The 18265-nt window shown below is 46.6% G+C and overlaps 1 protein-coding gene across 1 annotated transcript; it reads left to right on the forward strand.

The window, feature by feature from the left end:
- Positions 1 to 2432: 2432 nt before the first annotated feature.
- On the forward strand, positions 2433 to 17945 carry LOC311149652 (solute carrier organic anion transporter family member 4A1-like; the record flags this gene model as incomplete). Its single annotated transcript, XM_084186849.1, has 11 exons — positions 2433 to 3261; positions 4829 to 4919; positions 5273 to 5394; positions 5521 to 5632; positions 6509 to 6663; positions 8681 to 8951; positions 13639 to 13801; positions 14035 to 14213; positions 15217 to 15281; positions 15382 to 15530; positions 17766 to 17945. The coding sequence occupies 11 exons, from the start codon at positions 2433 to 2435 to the stop codon at positions 17943 to 17945; spliced, it is 2316 nt and encodes a 771-aa protein (XP_084042975.1).
- Positions 17946 to 18265: the final 320 nt, after the last annotated feature.

Raw genomic sequence — 18265 nt, forward strand, 5'->3', positions numbered from 1 at the left:
ACACACACTCTATCTGTCAGCAGGCACTAGACAGAAAGGAATTGGCTTACATTAAATTCACCTGTTTTATTCTAATCATTTTAGAATAAGGCTGTAACGTAACAAAATGTGGAAAAAGTCAAGGGGTCTGAATACTTTCTGAATGCACTGTATCTAGAAAATAATAAGATCAGTTTTAGGCTACTGGGATTCTTTGCAGTTTGGTTGTTTTTACTTTTTTAAATCACCTGCCCAAATGGGCAACCTCCCAGCACGCTCAACTAGCATGACTACTCAGTTCACTTGCCCCAGGTAATAGGACAACCCTTCCTTCATGTCAATCCCTGCTATGCCTATGGTATAAGGGCACTGTGTTTCTGTTTCAACTGTGAGAGAGTTTGCATTGTTAAACAGTGTTATGTAAAGATAGGACTATTGAGGAGAAAACCTACTATAGCTGTGGCCAGCTGTCTGAACCGTGGACACACACACACACACACACACACACAAAGCCGTTGACAGAGTTAGGCCTACACCTCAGTACCGCTGCCTTACCATCCCTTTTCATTTCTTTAGTCATTGTGGGGAATGAGAAGTGGAGGTGAGGTGGGGTGGGGTGAGGTAGGGTGAGGTGAGGTGGGGTGAGGTAGGGTGAGGTGAGGTGGAGTGAGGGTGAGGTGAGGTGGGGTGAGGTAGGGTGAGGTAAGGTGTGGTGAGATGGGGTGAGGTGAGGTAAGGTGTGGTGAGATGGGGTGAGGTGTGGTGAGATGGGGTGGGGTGAGGTGGGGTGCGGTGAGGTGAGGTGGTGGGGTGTGGTGAGGTGGGGTGAGGGGGGGTGAGATGGGATGGGGTGAGGTGAGGTGGGGTAAGGTGAGGTAGGGTGAGGTGAGGTGGGGTGGGGTGAAGTGGGGTGGGGTGGGGTGGGGTGAGAGATCTAGGGGTTAGCTGATCACCAGATGAATGACCTTTGGTTCACCTGTTAGCCTGTGCTCTCTTCCTTCTGTTCCACATAACCATGTGCAGTCACTGGGTTCATTTGCATACATTATTACCCTCATATGGTACCATTACTTTATCAGAGATATTATTCAAAGTATTTCAACTGTCATTCATGGAGGATAATGTTCTTTAGAGCCAGTAGAGTATATAGGGAACATCCACTGAATAGATAGAGTATGTGTCACGACTTCCTCCGAAGCTGCCTCCCCTCCTTGTTCGGGCAGGCTTCGGCGTTCGTCGTCACCAGCCTTCTAGCCACTGCCCTCCATATCTCATCATTCCATTTGTCTTGTCTTGTCAATTACACACACCTGGTTCATATTCCCCTCATTAGTACATGTATAAGTGTTCCCTCTGTCCCCTTGTCCTTGTGGGTGATTGTTTCATGTGAGATGAGTGTAGCATCGGTGGAGCTACCTGTACGTTGTATTGCCGGGGTATATTTTCCCTGTGTGCCTGTATTTGTTCCAGTGCGCCTGTTTTGCGCACTGGACTGTTGACACTATCCAGCGTAACCGTGTACTACGGAATAAACTCTGTATTCTGTGATTTACCCTCCTGCGCCTGACTCCTTCAAATCACACTCTCACAGTATGTCTGTAAAATGGGGAGATAACTGCTGTGTTTGTTTGAGGGGAACCTCGTTATTGTTATTTTATTGTGTTACTTTTGATAATTGTTTTACTTTAGTTTATTTGGTAAATATTTTCTTAACTCTTTCTTGAACTGCATTGTTGATTAAGGGCTTGTAAGTAAGCATTTCACGGTAAGCTCTACTCCTGTTGTATTCGGCGCATGTGACAAATAAAGTTTGATTTGATTTGAACCTGTGTGTCTGGACAGAGAAGAGCTGTGTAGTTGTGTTAAAGTGTTACAGACTTTCCTTGGACCAGCTCTACCATGCAGAGATAATCCCTTTAGTGTTTTATTCTGGTCCTCTGGACCGCTCCAGCGCCCTGGCACCATCACAGGAGGGTAATAGGCAGTACAGTACAGTACCACGAGACCGGGCTAAACCCGACCAGACCAGAGACACACACTCTATCTGTCAGCAGGCACTAGACAGGAAGGAATTGTCTTACATTAAATTCACCTGTTTTATTCTAAACATTATTTTTTGAATCCCCACATTTTCATATTTTTAAAAGAACACATTGTGATAATGTCTGACGGTCCTCTCCTCTCTCCTTCTTTAGGATGACGTTTCCCAGAGGCCCCAGTAAGGCACGTCCTGTCCGTTCCCCTGTGTAGTGGTCCCCTCTGGCAGAGGACTGCTTTCGACCTGCAGACACTTTCACTGCTCAATGGCATACACAGACACTGGGTGAGATAGGAGTACAGACAGTAGCCAAAAGGAGAAAAATATCCCTTTCTTACAGCACGCTCCTTCTCCCCCACAGTCCTCCCGTCTCCCAGGCCCTTCTATCCCTCTCAGAGAGCCCCTCCCTGTGGCCATGCCCATCCTGCTCAATGCCGACGTCTCCTTCAGCTCCAAGCAGGAGCTCCTGGACCTCCAGGACGGACCTATGGGCCCCTGCCTAGAGACACCCAGCCCACTGGACTCTCAGGAGGATAGCCCAGTGGGTTCAGGCCCTGGCAGCCCCGCTGGAAACGGCCCCGCTAGCCGCATCATCCTCACCGGGGCTGCTACGCCACTGCCTGGACAGCTTTACATGGGCGAGGTACCTGCGGAGACCCCGCTGGGCCTCACATTCATCCCCACAGACTCAGAAGGGCTGTGTGGCTGGGGGGCCCTGACGCCCCGAGTCATCCAGACTTTCAACACCCCTCGCTGGGTACTGTTCTTCCTGTGTGTGGCCTCCTTCCTCCAGGGCATGATTATCAACGGCTTCATCAACACCGTGGTGACCTCAATAGAGAGACGCTTTGACCTGCGCAGCTACCAGACGGGGCTCATCGCCAGCTCCTACGACATCGCTGCCTGTGTGTGCCTGGCCTTTGTCAGTTACTTTGGTGGGACGGGGCACAAGCCTCGCTGGCTGGGCAGTGGGGTGCTGGTTATGGCGCTGGGATCTCTGGTGTTCGCCCTGCCCCACTTCACCACTCCCCCGTACCAGGTAAGCATGCCCGAGCGGACAGGGGTGTGCACGGGGAACCGTACCAGCCCGTGCCATGAGAGGGAGGGCGGGGGCCTGTCCAGCTACCGCTTTGTCTTCATGCTGGGCCAGTTCCTGCATGGGGTGGGAGCAACGCCCCTCTACACTCTTGGGGTCACCTACCTGGACGAGAACGTCAAGTCCAGCTACGCTCCAGTGTACATCGGTGAGTCACTAAGCACAACACTCTTTGACCGTTGTTCTGATCTTTTTCTGATATGTTTTGTATTTCCTACACTGTTCATATTTATTCATGTGGTGCATATCTTTGTCATCCACTAGAGAAAAGTTTCCATTGTTTTTAATAATGTTACAATGTTTCCTTTAAACGTAAGTGTACCGTGTCAAAGGACCTGTGTTCTGCAGATCATGGCTTACTTGATTTGCAGATGGTGTAGACCATCGTCCAAATACTCTTCTTCTTCCTGTGCTGGCTTTGTTTTTGGCGGCTGACTGATACCCTGTGTGAATTATAACCAGGTGGTTTCTTCTGCATTAGGCGTGTGTGGGTGGTCCGAGACCACAGAGTGGCGCAGCAGCAGTAACCAGAATGCTGTGAGACTCGTCAGACGAGGGGGGAATGACAGGAAACAGGATGTGGGGATGTGAGCATAGTCTGATTCACTGGTGTGATGGTCATTAGGCTTACCCATGAGATGTCACTTGGCCGAGAATGACTCACGAAAGACACGCGTTAGATGTGAAATCATACGTGTAGTGAGGATTGTATCTAATGGCTCAGAATGGCAGGATTGAACTCTAAAACAATGACAGACTGTTACACCCCTGTTGATTGAGCTTGGATGTTGATTACAATTGTTCAACTTGGATGTGGGTAACATTATGTCATTTTGTCTCCAACTGAATTTCAGCAGACAAGCCACAGAAACCCCCGCTACATCTGTTCCCTATTGACCTGCCATCAAGGAGGATCAATGTCACATCCAGAATCAGGCCTACAATTTTGACCCTCTCAGGCTCCCTTATACCTCCCATCTTTCCATTCAGCAGTTTCACCACAAACATCAATAATATGCCCTTGAATTGTGCCTCTCACCTGCTATTCTCATTTCTATGGCAACAGAGGCAATAGAAGACAATCGCCACTTCACTGACTCCAGTGAGAACTCAGTGAACGGACTCAGTCTGTCTCTGTGTTATCAATCAAAATAAACAACACAGATGAAAACCAAACCATCAAAAATGAGGTCTTTTAACCCAGTTGAGGAAGGAACAATGAGGTCTTTTAACCCAGTTGAGGAAGGAACAATGAGGTATTTTTAACTAAGTTGAGGAAGGAACAATGAGGTCTTTTACATTTTTTTTGTCATTTAGCAGATGCTCTTATCCAGAGCGATTTAGTGAGTGCATAGATTATTTTATTTTTTTCATACTGGCCCCCTATGGGAAACAAACCCACAACCCTGGCGTTGCAAACGCCATGCTCTACCAACTGAGCTACATCCCTGCCAGCCATTCCCTCCCCTACCCTGGACCAATTGTGCGCCGCCCCATGGGTCTCCCGGTCGCGGCCGGCTACGACAGAGCCTGGATTCGAACCAGGACCTCTAGTGGCACAGCTAGCACTGCGATGCAGTGCCTTAGACCACTGCGCCACTCGGGAAAGCACCGTTTAGACAGGAACAATGAGGTCTTTTAACCCGTTTGAGGGGAAGTAAGTAGTCCCTAACTGACGCAGCTCTCCTCTGGTCTCTGTCTGTCTGTCTCCTCAGGGATCTTCTATACAGCAGCCATCGTGGGTCCAGCAGCAGGGTACCTCCTAGGAGGATACTTCCTCAACATCTACACAGAGGTCCACATGACGTGAGTACCTCCGTCTGTCCATAGAGGTCCACATGACGTGAGTACCTCCATCTATCTGTCTGTCTCCACCTACCATACACCTGGACTCAGCTCAGAGGAACAGCTCCTTAATCTGTCAGTACTTACCGTATCTGAATCAGCTGGACCCGGAGACTGTATAAAAATGGTTTCACCTTAAAAGGAGAAATGCCTTCCTACAGATATACAATAGTACCCTCTAGTGGCCATTCTACAGATATTGAATAGTACCCTCTAGTGGTCATTTGCAGTGTAACATTTACTTAATTATTGGCAATCTCACACTCTTTGTCCTCTTCTTCATGTCTTCTTCTGTGCCTCCTCCCTGTGTGTAGGACAGAGCTGACTCCAGAGAACCCTCTGTGGGTAGGGGCCTGGTGGATTGGCTTCCTGGCAGGAGGAGCCGCAGCACTGGTCATCGCCCTGCCCATCCTGGGCTACCCACGCCAACTACCAGGTTACTGACCAACTTACTGTCACTTCACCAGCACCACAAAACAGAACACTTCCCAATCAGATCAGCAACTAACGCAGTCTTTGACATCAACATATATATATCTGGATTTCGCCCTTCTCTCTCCAGGCTCTCAGAAGTATGTGGCCATGCGTGTGTCTGAGGCCCATCAGCTGAAAGATGGCAGTCAGGCCAGTGCATCAGACCCTCAGTTTGGGAAGTCAGTGAAAGACATGCCTAGGTACAGTAGGTGACTCTACGATACAAGAGGAACCATGCCTTCCACTCTACTTCTCTACCAATTAACTCTCACACCATGAGACTGAGATCAGCTATTCACATTTTAAAGGCAATGTTTCCGCATTCACAGTAAATGCGACATATGTCGGCTCAATGTCAATCGCGCTATAGCACGGATCTTCCGCGGTCCGGATTGAATCTAGGCCTTAAATAAGATAGTGTTGTTATCCTTCCATGCATAGTCGCTGTGTTTATTATGGCTCCATTTAGACTGGTTCTCCATGGCAATGGGGGATTACTGAGAGGAAACAGGACACAGATTACATAGTGTTATATAACATGGTAGTAAAGTATCTCAGAGTAGGAGGGCTGATCTAGGATCTCTGTCCAAATAAACTTACACTCTTAGAAAAAAGGTTAAAAAAGGGTTCTGCTGCTGTCCTCATAGGAGAACGCTTTTTAGTTCCAGGTAGAACCCTTTTTGGTTCCAAGTATAACTCTGTTGGGTTCCATGTAGAGCCCTCTGTTGAAAGGGTTCTACATGGAACCCAAAAGGGTTCTACCTGGAACCAAAAGTGGTTCTTCAAAGGGTTCTCCTATGGGGACAGCCGAATAACCCTTTTTGGTTCTAGATACCACCAAGAGTGTGTTCATATACAGTATATCTAAAAGGCTAAATGGGCCCAGGTCTTAGTGTTAGAGATTATGGATGAGCCTTACTTTAATTAAGAACAGAATATCTTACTAAAGAAATAACCCTGTTCACTCTCTCTCTCTCTCTCTCTCTCTCTCTCTCTCTCTCTCTCTCTCTCTCTCTCTCTCTCTCTCTCTGTCACTCTCTCTCTGTCACTCTCTCTCTCCATCTCTCTCTCTCCAGGTCAGTGTTGCTTCTGCTGAAAAACCCTCCCTTCCTCTTCCTGTGTCTGGCGGGGGCCACAGAGGCCACCCTCATCGCTGGCATGTCCACCTTCGGCCCCAAGTTCCTAGAGTCTCAGTTCAGCCTGAGTGCATCTGAGGCAGCCATCTGGTTTGGTGAGAGAGCATCAGAACACGAACACAACCAGGCTCTAATAGCCTACAGTTTCCTTGGCATCTTTGTATTCATTATTGTGATAGGCTCATGTTTAACTGGTACGGCATACCATCACTATTTATTTTGCTGGTACTCCGTACCGCTGGTACTCCGTACCGGACCTTACCGGCTTACTTTCACCCCTGCATGCACCGGCAAAATAAATAGTTGCTGTATGCCGTACCTGTTGAACTTGAGCCTATCACAATAATTCACACAAAGATGCCAAGGAAACTGTAGGCTATTTACACTACTATTTATCATTAGCGCATGTCAGTCGCATATCTTTTTTTCAAATTGACTTGAAAACTTGTGGAATACGCTCCATACATCTGGTGTGGTTCAACGATAAAAGTTACATTTTGTGAAGGCAGAGATGAGTGGCCAAGACGCGCACAACAGCTGTGGGCGCATCAATTCAGGTTTCAAGTGTAGGCCTAATCATTAGACTTTTTGGTGTTTTGTAACAGATGTCTCTTTCCATTCATCAAATGGTGGATGCACAGTGCACTGTACGAATGCAGAAATGACTTTAGAGGAGATGTACATGCGCAGGTATCCCGTCTTACAGGAGCCTATTGAAGTGATTGTTTGACAATCAGATGAAAACATCATGACTGGTTGTGTTTATGCCACATTAAAAGGTAATATATTTTAAAAGTAAAATGACAAATCTTTACTGTTAGGCCCACAGGGATCCTGCTAAATTAACAGGGATGTAATTCTATTCATAAAGAAAAAAACAATTGGTCACCTACCAGGAATATATTACATCTAGTTTCACCCCTGAGTGCATGTGACATATAAGAAACCCTACCTCTCATGGGGTGTTTTCACGTATGACATTCTCTGATTCGGTTTCCCGAAGCATTTGTGAGAATTCTACAGAATTATTTGTACTTTCGCAAGACCTGAAAATATCCACTTCAAGATGTGAGATGCACATTCTACATGACGTTAGCGAGCTAGCTTGTTTACAATGGGGGGGAAAGTTCCATGCGACTCACGCTGCCACGTCACAATACCTGGTACTCTGGATCTTGGACCCGTATTCGTTTCAGCCAGGGTTTGTTTGCGTTTCAGCCATCCTGTATAGCGTGGATCAGGGTACTTAATGCTTCAGGATCTGGATCATACAGGGGATATGTGAAAGCACCCTTAGTCACAGTACTACTATTTAGCTAGTTATGCCTCCATCCTCATCCATCCTCATCCCTCACATACACATGGTATTAACCTTCCCTCTCCTCCCACCAGGCTACATGGTATTAACCTTCCCTCTCCTCCCACCAGGCTACATGGTACTAACCTTCCCTCTCCTCCCACCAGGCTACATGGTATTAACCCTCCCTCTCCTCCCACCAGGCTACATGATATTAACCCTCCCTCTCCTCCCACCAGGCTACATGGTATTAACCCTCCCTCTCCCCCCACCAGGCTACATGGTATTAACCCTCCCTCTCCTCCCACCAGGCTACATGGTATTAACCTTCCCTCTCCTCCCACCAGGCTACATGGTACTAACCTTCCCTCTCCTCCCACCAGGCTACATGGTATTAACCTTCCCTCTCCTCCCACCAGGCTACATGGTATTAACCTTCCCTCTCCTCCCACCAGGCTACATGGTATTAACCTTACCTCTCCTCCCACCAGGCTACATGGTATTAACCCTCCCTCTCCTCCCACCAGGCTACATGGTACTAACCTTCCCTCTCCTCCCACCAGGCTACATGGTATTAACCTTCCCTCTCCTCCCACCAGGCTACATGGTATTAACCTTACCTCTCCTCCCACCAGGCTACATGGTATTAACCTTACCTCTCCTCCCACCAGGCTACATGGTACTAACCTTCCCTCTCCCCCCACCAGGCTACATGGTATTAACCTTCCCTCTCCCCCCACCAGGCTACATGGTACTAACTTTCCCTCTCCTCCCACCAGGCTACATGGTACTAACCTTCCCTCTCCTCCCACCAGGCTACATGGTGGTGCCTGCGGGCGGAGGGGGCACTTTCCTGGGCGGCTACATCGTGAAGAAGCTGAACCTACGTTGCCGTGGCATCATTAGGTTCTGCATGGTGTGTGCGCTCATCAGTCTACTGGCCATATTCATCTTCCTCATCCACTGTCCCAACATCCCCATGGCCGGGGTGACTTCCCCCTACCGCAGCAACCTGCCACCGGGCCATCAGTACAACAAGGAGTACAATGAACAGTACTATGAGCAAGCCAACAACCTCCGCAACAGGTAAGCCCAGACCAGGCCCGGTGGAGAGACCATCTGTGTCCATTAGAAGGAATATTTGACATTATTTCGTCATACCTATTATTTTGAGTACAAAGGAGTGGAATGTTAGCTGAACAGACTGGTAGGGCTGTGACGGTCATGGAATTTTGCATGGCGGTAATTGGCAAGCCAAATGGCCACGGTCTCCATAATAACCGTTCGAATAGCAAAAAAATAATTAAAATAAAATAATTATAACTATATACAGTACCAGTCAAAAGTTTGGACACACCTACTCATTCAAGGGTTTTTCTTAATTTTTACTATTTTCTACATAGTAGAATAATCAAAACAATGAAATAACACATATGGAATCATGTAGTAACCAAACAAGTGTTAAACAAATCAAAATATATTTTATATTTGAGATTCTTCAAATAGCCACCCTTTACGTTGATGACAGCTTTGCACACTCTTGGCATTCTCTAAACCAGCTTCACCTGCAATGCTTTTCCAACAGTCTTGAAGGAGTTCCCACATATGCTGAGCACTTGTTGGCTGCTTTTCCTTCACTCTGCCGTCCGACTCATCCCAAACCATCTCAATTGGGTTGAGGTCAGGGGATTGTGGAGGCCAGGTCATCATGTTGCAGCACTCCATCACTCTCCTTCTTGATAAAATAGCCCTTACACAACCTGGAGGTGTGTTGGGTCATTGTCCTGTTGAAAAACAAGTGATAGTCCCACTAAGCCCAAACCAGATGGGATGGCGTTTCGCTGCAGAATGCTGTGGTAGCCATGCTGGTTAAGTGTGCCTTGAATTCTAAATATATCACAGACAGTGTCACCAGCAAAGCACCCCCACACCATAACACCTCCTCCTCCATGCTTTACGGTGGGAACTACAAATGCGGAGATAATCCGTTCACCCACACTGCGTCTCTCAAAGACACGGCGGTTGGAACCAAAAATCTCAAATTTGGACTCCAGACCAAAGGACACATTTCCACTGGTCTAATGTCCATTGCTACTGTTTCTTGGCCGAAGCAGGTCTCTTCTTCTTATTGATGTCCTTTAGTAGTAGTTTATTTGCAGCAATTTGACCATGAAGGCCTGATTCACACAGTCCCCTCTGAACAGTTGATGTTGAGATTTGTGTGTGACTTGAACTCTGTGAAGCATTTATTTGGGCTGCTATTTCTAAGGCTGGTAACTCTAATGAACTTATCCTCTGCAGCAGAGGTAACTCTGGGTCTTCCATTCCTGTGGTGGTCCTCATGAGAGACAGTTTCATCATAGCACTTGATGGTATTTGCGACTGCACTTGAAGAAACTTTCAAAGTTCTTGAAATGTTCTGTATTGACTGACCTTCATGTCTTAAAGTAATGATGGACTGTCGTTTCTCTTTGCTTATTTGAGCTGTTCTTGACACAATATGGACTTGGTCTTTTACCAAATAGGGCTATCTTCTGTATACCCCCCCTTGTCACAACACAACTGATTGGCTCAGATACATTAAGAAGGATAGACATTCCACACATTAACATTTAAGGAACGCACACCTGTTAATTGAATGCATTCCAGGTGACTACCTCATGAAGCTGGTTGAGAGAATGCCAAGAGTGTGCAAAGCTGTCATCAAGGCAAAGGGTGGCTACTTTGAAGAATCTAAAATAAAAAGTTTGTTGTTGTTTAACACTTTTTTGGTTACTACCTGATTCTATATGCGTTATTTCATCGTTTTGATGTCTTCACTATTGTTCTACAATGTAGAAAATAGTAAAAGTAAAGAAAAACCCTTGAGTGAGTTGGTGTGTCCAAACTTTTAACTGGTACTATATCTATATACAGTGGGGAAAAAAGTATTTAGTCAGCCACCAATTGTGCAAGTTCTCCCACTTAAAAAGATGAGAGAGGCCTGTAATTTTCATCATAGGTACACGTCAACTATGACAGACAAATTGAGATTTGTTTTTCTCCAGAAAATCACATTGTAGGATTTTTTATGAATTTATTTGCAAATTGTGGTGGAAAATAAGTATTTGGTCACCTACAAACAAGCAAGATTTCTGGCTCTCACAGACCTGTAACTTCTTCTTTAAGAGGCTCCTCTGTCCTCCACTCGTTACCTGTATTAATGGCACCTGTTTGAACTTGTTATCAGTATAAAAGACACCTGTCCACAACCTCAAACAGTCACACTCCAAACTCCACTATGGCCAAGACCAAAGAGCTGTCAAAGGACACCAGAAACAAAATTGTAGACCTGCACCAGGCTGGGAAGACTGAATCTGCAATAGCTAAGCAGCTTGGTTTGAAGAAATCAACTGTGGGAGCAATTATTAGGAAATGGAAGACATACAAGACCACTGATAATCTCCCTCGATCTGGGGCTCCACGCAAGATCTCACAAGAACGGTGAGCAAAAATCCCAGAACCACACGGGGGAACCTAGTGAATGACCTGCAGAGAGCTGGGACCAAAGTAACAAAGCCTACCATCAGTAACACACTACGCCGCCAGGGACTCAAATCCTGCAGTGCAAGACGTGTCCCCCTGCTTAAGCCAGTACATGTCCAGGCCCGTCTGAAGTTTGCTAGAGTGCATTTGGATGATCCAGAAGAGGATTGGGAGAATGTCATGTGGTCAGATGAAACCAAAATATAACTTTTTGGTAAAAACTAAACTCGTCGTGTTTGGAGGACAAAGAATGCTTTCATCCAAAGAACACCATACCTACTGTGAAGCATGGGGGTGGAAACATCATGCTTTGGGGCTGTTTTTCTGCAAAGGGACCAGGACGACTGATCCGTGTAAAGGAAAGAATGAATGGGGCCATGTATCGTGAGATTTTGAGTGAAAACCTCCTTCCATCAACAAGGGCATTGAAGATGAAATGTGGCTGGGTCTTTCAGCATGACAATGATCCTAAACACACTGCCCGGGCAACAAAGGAGTGGCTTCGTAAGAAGCATTTCAAGGTCCTGGAGTGGCCTAGCCAGTCTCCAGATCTCAACCCCATAGAAAATCTTTGGAGGGAGTTGAAAGTCTGTGTTGCCCAGCGACAGCCCCAAAACATCACTGCTCTAGAGGAGATCTGCATGGAGGAATGGGCCAAAATACCAGCAACAGTGTGTGAAAACCTTGTGAAGACTTACAGAAAACGTTTGACCTGTGTCATTGCCAACAAAGGGTATATAACAAAGTATTGAGAAACTTTTGTTATTGACCAAATACTTATTTTCCACCATAATTTGCAAATAAATTAATAAAAAATCCTACAATGTTATTTTCTGGATTTTTTTTCCTCATTTTGTCTGTCATAGTTGACGTGTACCTATGATGAAAATTACAGGCCTCTCTCATCTTTTTAAGTGGGAGAACTTGCACAATTGGTGGCTGAATAAATACTTTTTTCCCCCGCTGTATATAGTTATTATTGTACGCACATTTTCTCCTTTCCTCCACTCCTGACCGCATCTGCTGCCATAGAAATGGAATGAATAGAACGGGCGTCCCCATTCAAGTCAATGATGTGGCTAGATGGGAGTACAGCTACAACCAGAATTTACTTTTCGTAGCAGGTTAGGAGAGCATTTTAGCTAACCCTAACCCTTTTCCTAACCTTAACCTAACTAAGTCTTCTAACCTGCCATCTTAATTATCCTAACCTGCTACGTAAAAGTAACTTCCGGTCATAGCTGTACTCCCTGTAGTCAGAATCTCAATTTGTGTCCGTATCTCCCCCTGAGTGTACCCATAGGAGCACAGCTAGAAGTAAAAGCCAGGTTGAAGATGGAAAGGTTTAAGACAACGTAATAATTCCATACGGAAGCGTTCGAAAATAAACAGATTCATGGGACCAGCACCGTTGCTGGATTGTACAGGATTAGCAGTGAAAACGTGACCAGCGGTCAGGAAATCCACTAATAAAGTGTCTGTAAATAATTGTTTAAACGTCTAAATGAATAGAATGACAGTAAAGCAGCTATGCTATGTTTTCACTGAGTAGTTAGCTGAAATTCACTATGATTGTGTTTATTTTTCACTCTGATGGTTAACTTTCTGTGCTGCTACCATTCACTCCCAGTCATTCCACATGCGGAAGCTGGTCCCTTGTTGAATAGTGGCGCAAGGAGTCATGGGATAACCTGTATATTTTGAACCTAGAGTGTACCCACCAATATGTGTTGTGATTTCAACTCCGCTGACATTACAAAAAACACATGACATTGCATGAGCCACATCAGTTAACATCATTTGAATTAACATTCTACATTACCATGGAAATTATTGCATCACAATACCAGGCAGCCATTGTGAGTGTACCTATGAGTTTCCCAGTCAAATTGCCAGGGTTAGAGGTTCCAAGCCCATTCTATTCATTGTTTGCTAGAACACCTTGCTTGTTTCAGCAAGGGGAAACAAAGTGATCATGTTGCTAAGAGTACATGTTATCGCCGATAAAAAAAAAAAAAAAAACGTTTATGACGGTTATTTTATTTTCCTGACGGTCTTCATCCAACACCGTCGGTTACACGGTTGTACGTAATTGTGGCAACCCTACAGACTGGTGCACAGGGGGACCGACTAGAACTATGACACAGTATAATACTACTGCATACAGAGAGAGATATTGATCATGGATGTCATACATAAACAACCTTTCAACTCTATTTCTCTCTCTCTCTCTTTCTTTCTCTCTCAGCTCTTGGTTGGGGGACAACCTGACGGTGGGCTGTAATGCAGACTGTCACTGTTTACGAGAGCTCTATAACCCAGTGTGTGGAGCTGACGGTGTGATGTATTACTCCCCCTGCCACGCAGGCTGCAGGACCATCAACCACACTGAGGTCTCCACAGGCAGACAGGTAGCCAACCAACCCTTCAGCAAAGATCTCACTCTGATTACAGCTGGACTTGTTAAAAAATCGATAGGCAGGACAGAATCTGTGTAACAGGTCTACTGTCTGTGTTAGATGTGTGTTAAATGAAGATAAATTAAATAAATGAGTTAAATGAGATATAATAGTTAATGAAGATGAACGATTGGAAGTCAGTATACATGTTGACTCTGTCCCTTCTCTATGGTGTCCCTGGTCAGGTGTACTCTGGCTGCAGCTGTGTGGTGGAGGGGAACGTCACGTTGGGGCAGGAGGGTCTGGCTCTGGATGGGAAGTGCACCAGCTCCTGTAGTCACATGCCAGCCTTCCTCACCTTCCTCTTCATCGTCATCTCCTTCACCTTCCTGTGTAGTATCCCTGCCCTCACTGCTACCCTCAGGTGGGTACAGACCCTAACCCTCACTGCCACCCTCAGGTGGGTACAGACCCTAACCCTCACTGCTACCCTCAGGTGGGTACAGACCCTAACCCTCACTGCTACCCTCAGGTGGGTACAGACCCTAACCCTCACTGCTACCCTCAGGTGGGTACAGACCCTAACCCTCACTGCTACCCTCAGGTGGGTACAGACCCTAACCCTCACTGCTACCCTCAGGTGGGTACAGACCCTAACCCTCACTGCTACCCTCAGGTGGGTACAGACCCTAACCCTCACTGCTACCCTCAGGTGGGTACAGACCCTAACCCTCACTGCTACCCTCAGCTGGGTACAGACCCTAACCCTCACTGCTACCCTCAGGTGGGTACAGACCCTAACCCTCACTGCTACACTCAGCTGGGTACAGACCCTAACCCTCACTGCTACCCTCAGGTGGGTACAGACCCTAACCCTCACTGCTACCCTCAGGTGGGTACAGACCCTAACCCTCACTGCTACACTCAGCTGGGTACAGACCCTAACCCTCACTGCTACCCTCAGGTGGGTACAGACCCTAACCCTCACTGCTACCCTCAGGTGGGTACAGACCCTAACCCTCACTGCTACCCTCAGGTGGGTACAGACCCTAACCGTCACTGCTACCCTCAGGTGGGTACAGACCCTAACCCTCACTGCTACCCTCAGCTGGGTACAGACCCTAACCCTCACTGCTACCCTCAGGTGGGTACATACCCTAACTCCTACCCTCACTGCTACCCTCAGGTGGGTACAGACCCTAACCCTCACTGCTACCCTCAGCTGGGTACATACCCTAACTCCTACCCTCACTGCTACCCTCAGGTGGGTACAGACCCTAACCCTCACTGCTACCCTCAGGTGGGTACAGACCAGACAGTCAAAAGAGAGCGAGAGAACTGTGGTATATTCTGTTATAACCATGTCTGAACGAGTAACCTCAGTGTGTGAACTGTGAATCGGAACTGCTCTCTGTCGCCCCCTACAGGTGTGTTCCAGACAGCCAGAGGTCCTTTGGACTGGGGATCCAGTGGATCGTGGTGCGAAGTCTAGGTATTTCATGCTGTTGCTGAATTTGATTTGATAAATGTGGCCTTGTAGCCTGAGAGTCCCAACAACAAGCATTATATAATGTGATATGTTCTTCCTGAAGGTGGCATCCCAGGCCCGATAGCGTTTGGCTCTGTGATCGACATCTCATGCCTGCTGTGGCAGGACCAGTGTGGAGAGCAGGGTTCCTGCTACCTCTACCAGAACTCTGCCATGAGCCGTTATACACTCATGGCTGGCATCATCTACAAGGTAACTCAAGGCCTACATACTGTCTGGACTGTTGTAGAATTCTGTTATAGGACTTTCTTTATACTCGTGACCATATCAAATGTTTGTTTAACTGAGAGAGAATTATATTCTCTCTCCTGTAACCATAGTGCATGTCTCATTCTCTATAACCTCCTGTAACCATAGTGTATGTCTCATTCTCTAGACCCTCCTGTAACCATAGTGCATGTCTCATTCTCTAGACCCTCCTGTAACCATAGTGCATGTCTCATTCTCTATAACCTCCTGTAACCATAGTGCATGTCTCATTATCTAGACCCTCCTGTAACCATAGTGCATGTCTCATTCTCTAGACCCTCCTGTAACCATAGTGCATGTCTCATTCTCTAGACCCTCCTGTAACCATAGTGTATGTCTCATTCTCTAGACCCTCCTGTAACCATAGTGCATGTCTCATTCTCTAGACCCTCCTGTAACCATAGTGCATGTCTCATTCTCTATACCCTCCTGTAACCATAGTGCATGTCTCATTCTCTAGACCCTCCTGTAACCATAGTGCATGTCTCATTCTCTATAACCTCCTGTAACCATAGTGCATGTCTCATTCTCTAGACCCTCCTGTAACCATAGTGCATGTCTCATTCTCTAGACCCTCCTGTAACCATAGTGCATGTCTCATTCTCTAGACCCTCCTGTAACCATAGTGCATGTCTCATTCTCTAGACCCTCCTGTAACCATAGTGCATGTCTCATTCTCTATAACCTCCTGTAACCATAGTGTATGTCTCATTCTCTAGACCCTCCTGTAACCATAGTGCATGTCTCATTCTCTAGACCCTCCTGTAACCATAGTGCATGTCTCATTCTCTAGACCCTCCTGTAACCATAGTGCATGTCTCATTCTCTAGACCCTCCTGTAACCATAGTGCATGTCTCATTCTCTAGACCCTCCTGTAACCATAGTGCATGTCTCATTCTCTATAACCTCCTGTAACCATAGTGCATGTCTCATTCTCTATAACCTCCTGTAACCATAGTGCATGTCTCATTCTCTAGACCCTCCTGTAACCATAGTGCATGTCTCATTCTCTATAACCTCCTGTAACCATAGTGCATGTGTCATTCTCTATAACCTCCTGTAACCATAGTGCATGTCTCATTCTCTAGACCCTCCTGTAACCATAGTGCATGTCTCATTCTCTAGACCCTCCTGTAACCATAGTGCATGTCTCATTCTCTATAACCTCCTGTAACCATAGTGCATGTCTCATTCTCTAGACCCTCCTGTAACCATAGTGCATGTCTCATTCTCTAGACCCTCCTGTAACCATAGTGCATGTCTCATTCTCTAGACCCTCCTGTAACCATAGTGTATGTCTCATTCTCTAGACCCTCCTGTAACCATAGTGCATGTCTCATTCTCTAGACCCTCCTGTAACCATAGTGCATGTCTCATTCTCTAGACCCTCCTGTAACCATAGTGCATGTCTCATTCTCTAGACCCTCCTGTAACCATAGTGCATGTCTCATTCTCTAGACCCTCCTGTAACCATAGTGCATGTCTCATTCTCTAGACCCTCCTGTAACCATAGTGCATGTCTCATTCTCTAGACCCTCCTGTAACCATAGTGCATGTCTCATTCTCTATAACCTCCTGTAACCATAGTGCATGTCTCATTCTCTATAACATCCTGTAACCATAGTGCATGTCTCATTCTCTATACCCTCCTGTAACCATAGTGCATGTCTCATTCTCTATAACCTCCTGTAACCATAGTGCATGTCTCATTCTCTATAACCTCCTGTAACCATAGTGCATGTCTCATTCTCTATACCCTCCTGTAACCATAGTGCATGTCTCATTCTCTAGACCCTCCTGTAACCATAGTGCATGTCTCATTCTCTATAACCTCCTGTAACCATAGTGCATGTCTCATTCTCTATAACCTCCTGTAACCATAGTGCATGTCTCATTCTCTATAACCTCCTGTAACCATAGTGCATGTCTCATTCTCTATAACCTCCTGTAACCATAGTGCATGTCTCATTCTCTAGACCCTCCTGTAACCATAGTGCATGTCTCATTCTCTAGACCCTCCTGTAACCATAGTGCATGTCTCATTCTCTAGACCCTCCTGTAACCATAGTGCATGTCTCATTCTCTAGACCCTCCTGTAACCATAGTGCATGTCTCATTCTCTATAACCTCCTGTAACCATAGTGCATGTCTCATTCTCTATAACCTCCTTCTGTCAGGTTCTTGGCACGCTGTTCTTCCTGCTGGCCAGCGTTCTGTACAAGCCCCCTCCAGAGTCGCCACAGAGCAGCTGTGAGAGCACCGACCATGGGGCAGGAGACACCGGGGGAGATACGGGAGAGCTCTCCGTCAAGGACCTTCCACCAAAAAGCATCGCCAATGTACACACCAGGTTATGATGACTTCAGACCCAACCCACATCTCACTGCGCGTGTGTGTCGTGCCACTGCTTCCTCAACCACTGCCAGCCTGTGCCGGTCTCATAGCCACTCCCAACACACAGACACATCACCCCAGGGCAGGGCATGTCTAATCCACCTACTGACCCCAACTTCACCCCATGGGCATGCCCTCCATCATGTCCCTGCCAGCCCACTGAACTTGGGGTTTGTGTGATGTGATGAAAGACTTAGACCAGGGTCACAGATAGGGTCAGAGGTTATTCTGAGGAGTAGGAAAGACTTAGACCAGGGTCACAGATAGGGTCAGAGGTTATTCT

This window comes from Coregonus lavaretus, assembly GCF_964263955.1.
Source record: "Coregonus lavaretus genome assembly, chromosome: 22".
Taxonomy (NCBI): Eukaryota; Metazoa; Chordata; class Actinopteri; order Salmoniformes; family Salmonidae; genus Coregonus; species Coregonus lavaretus.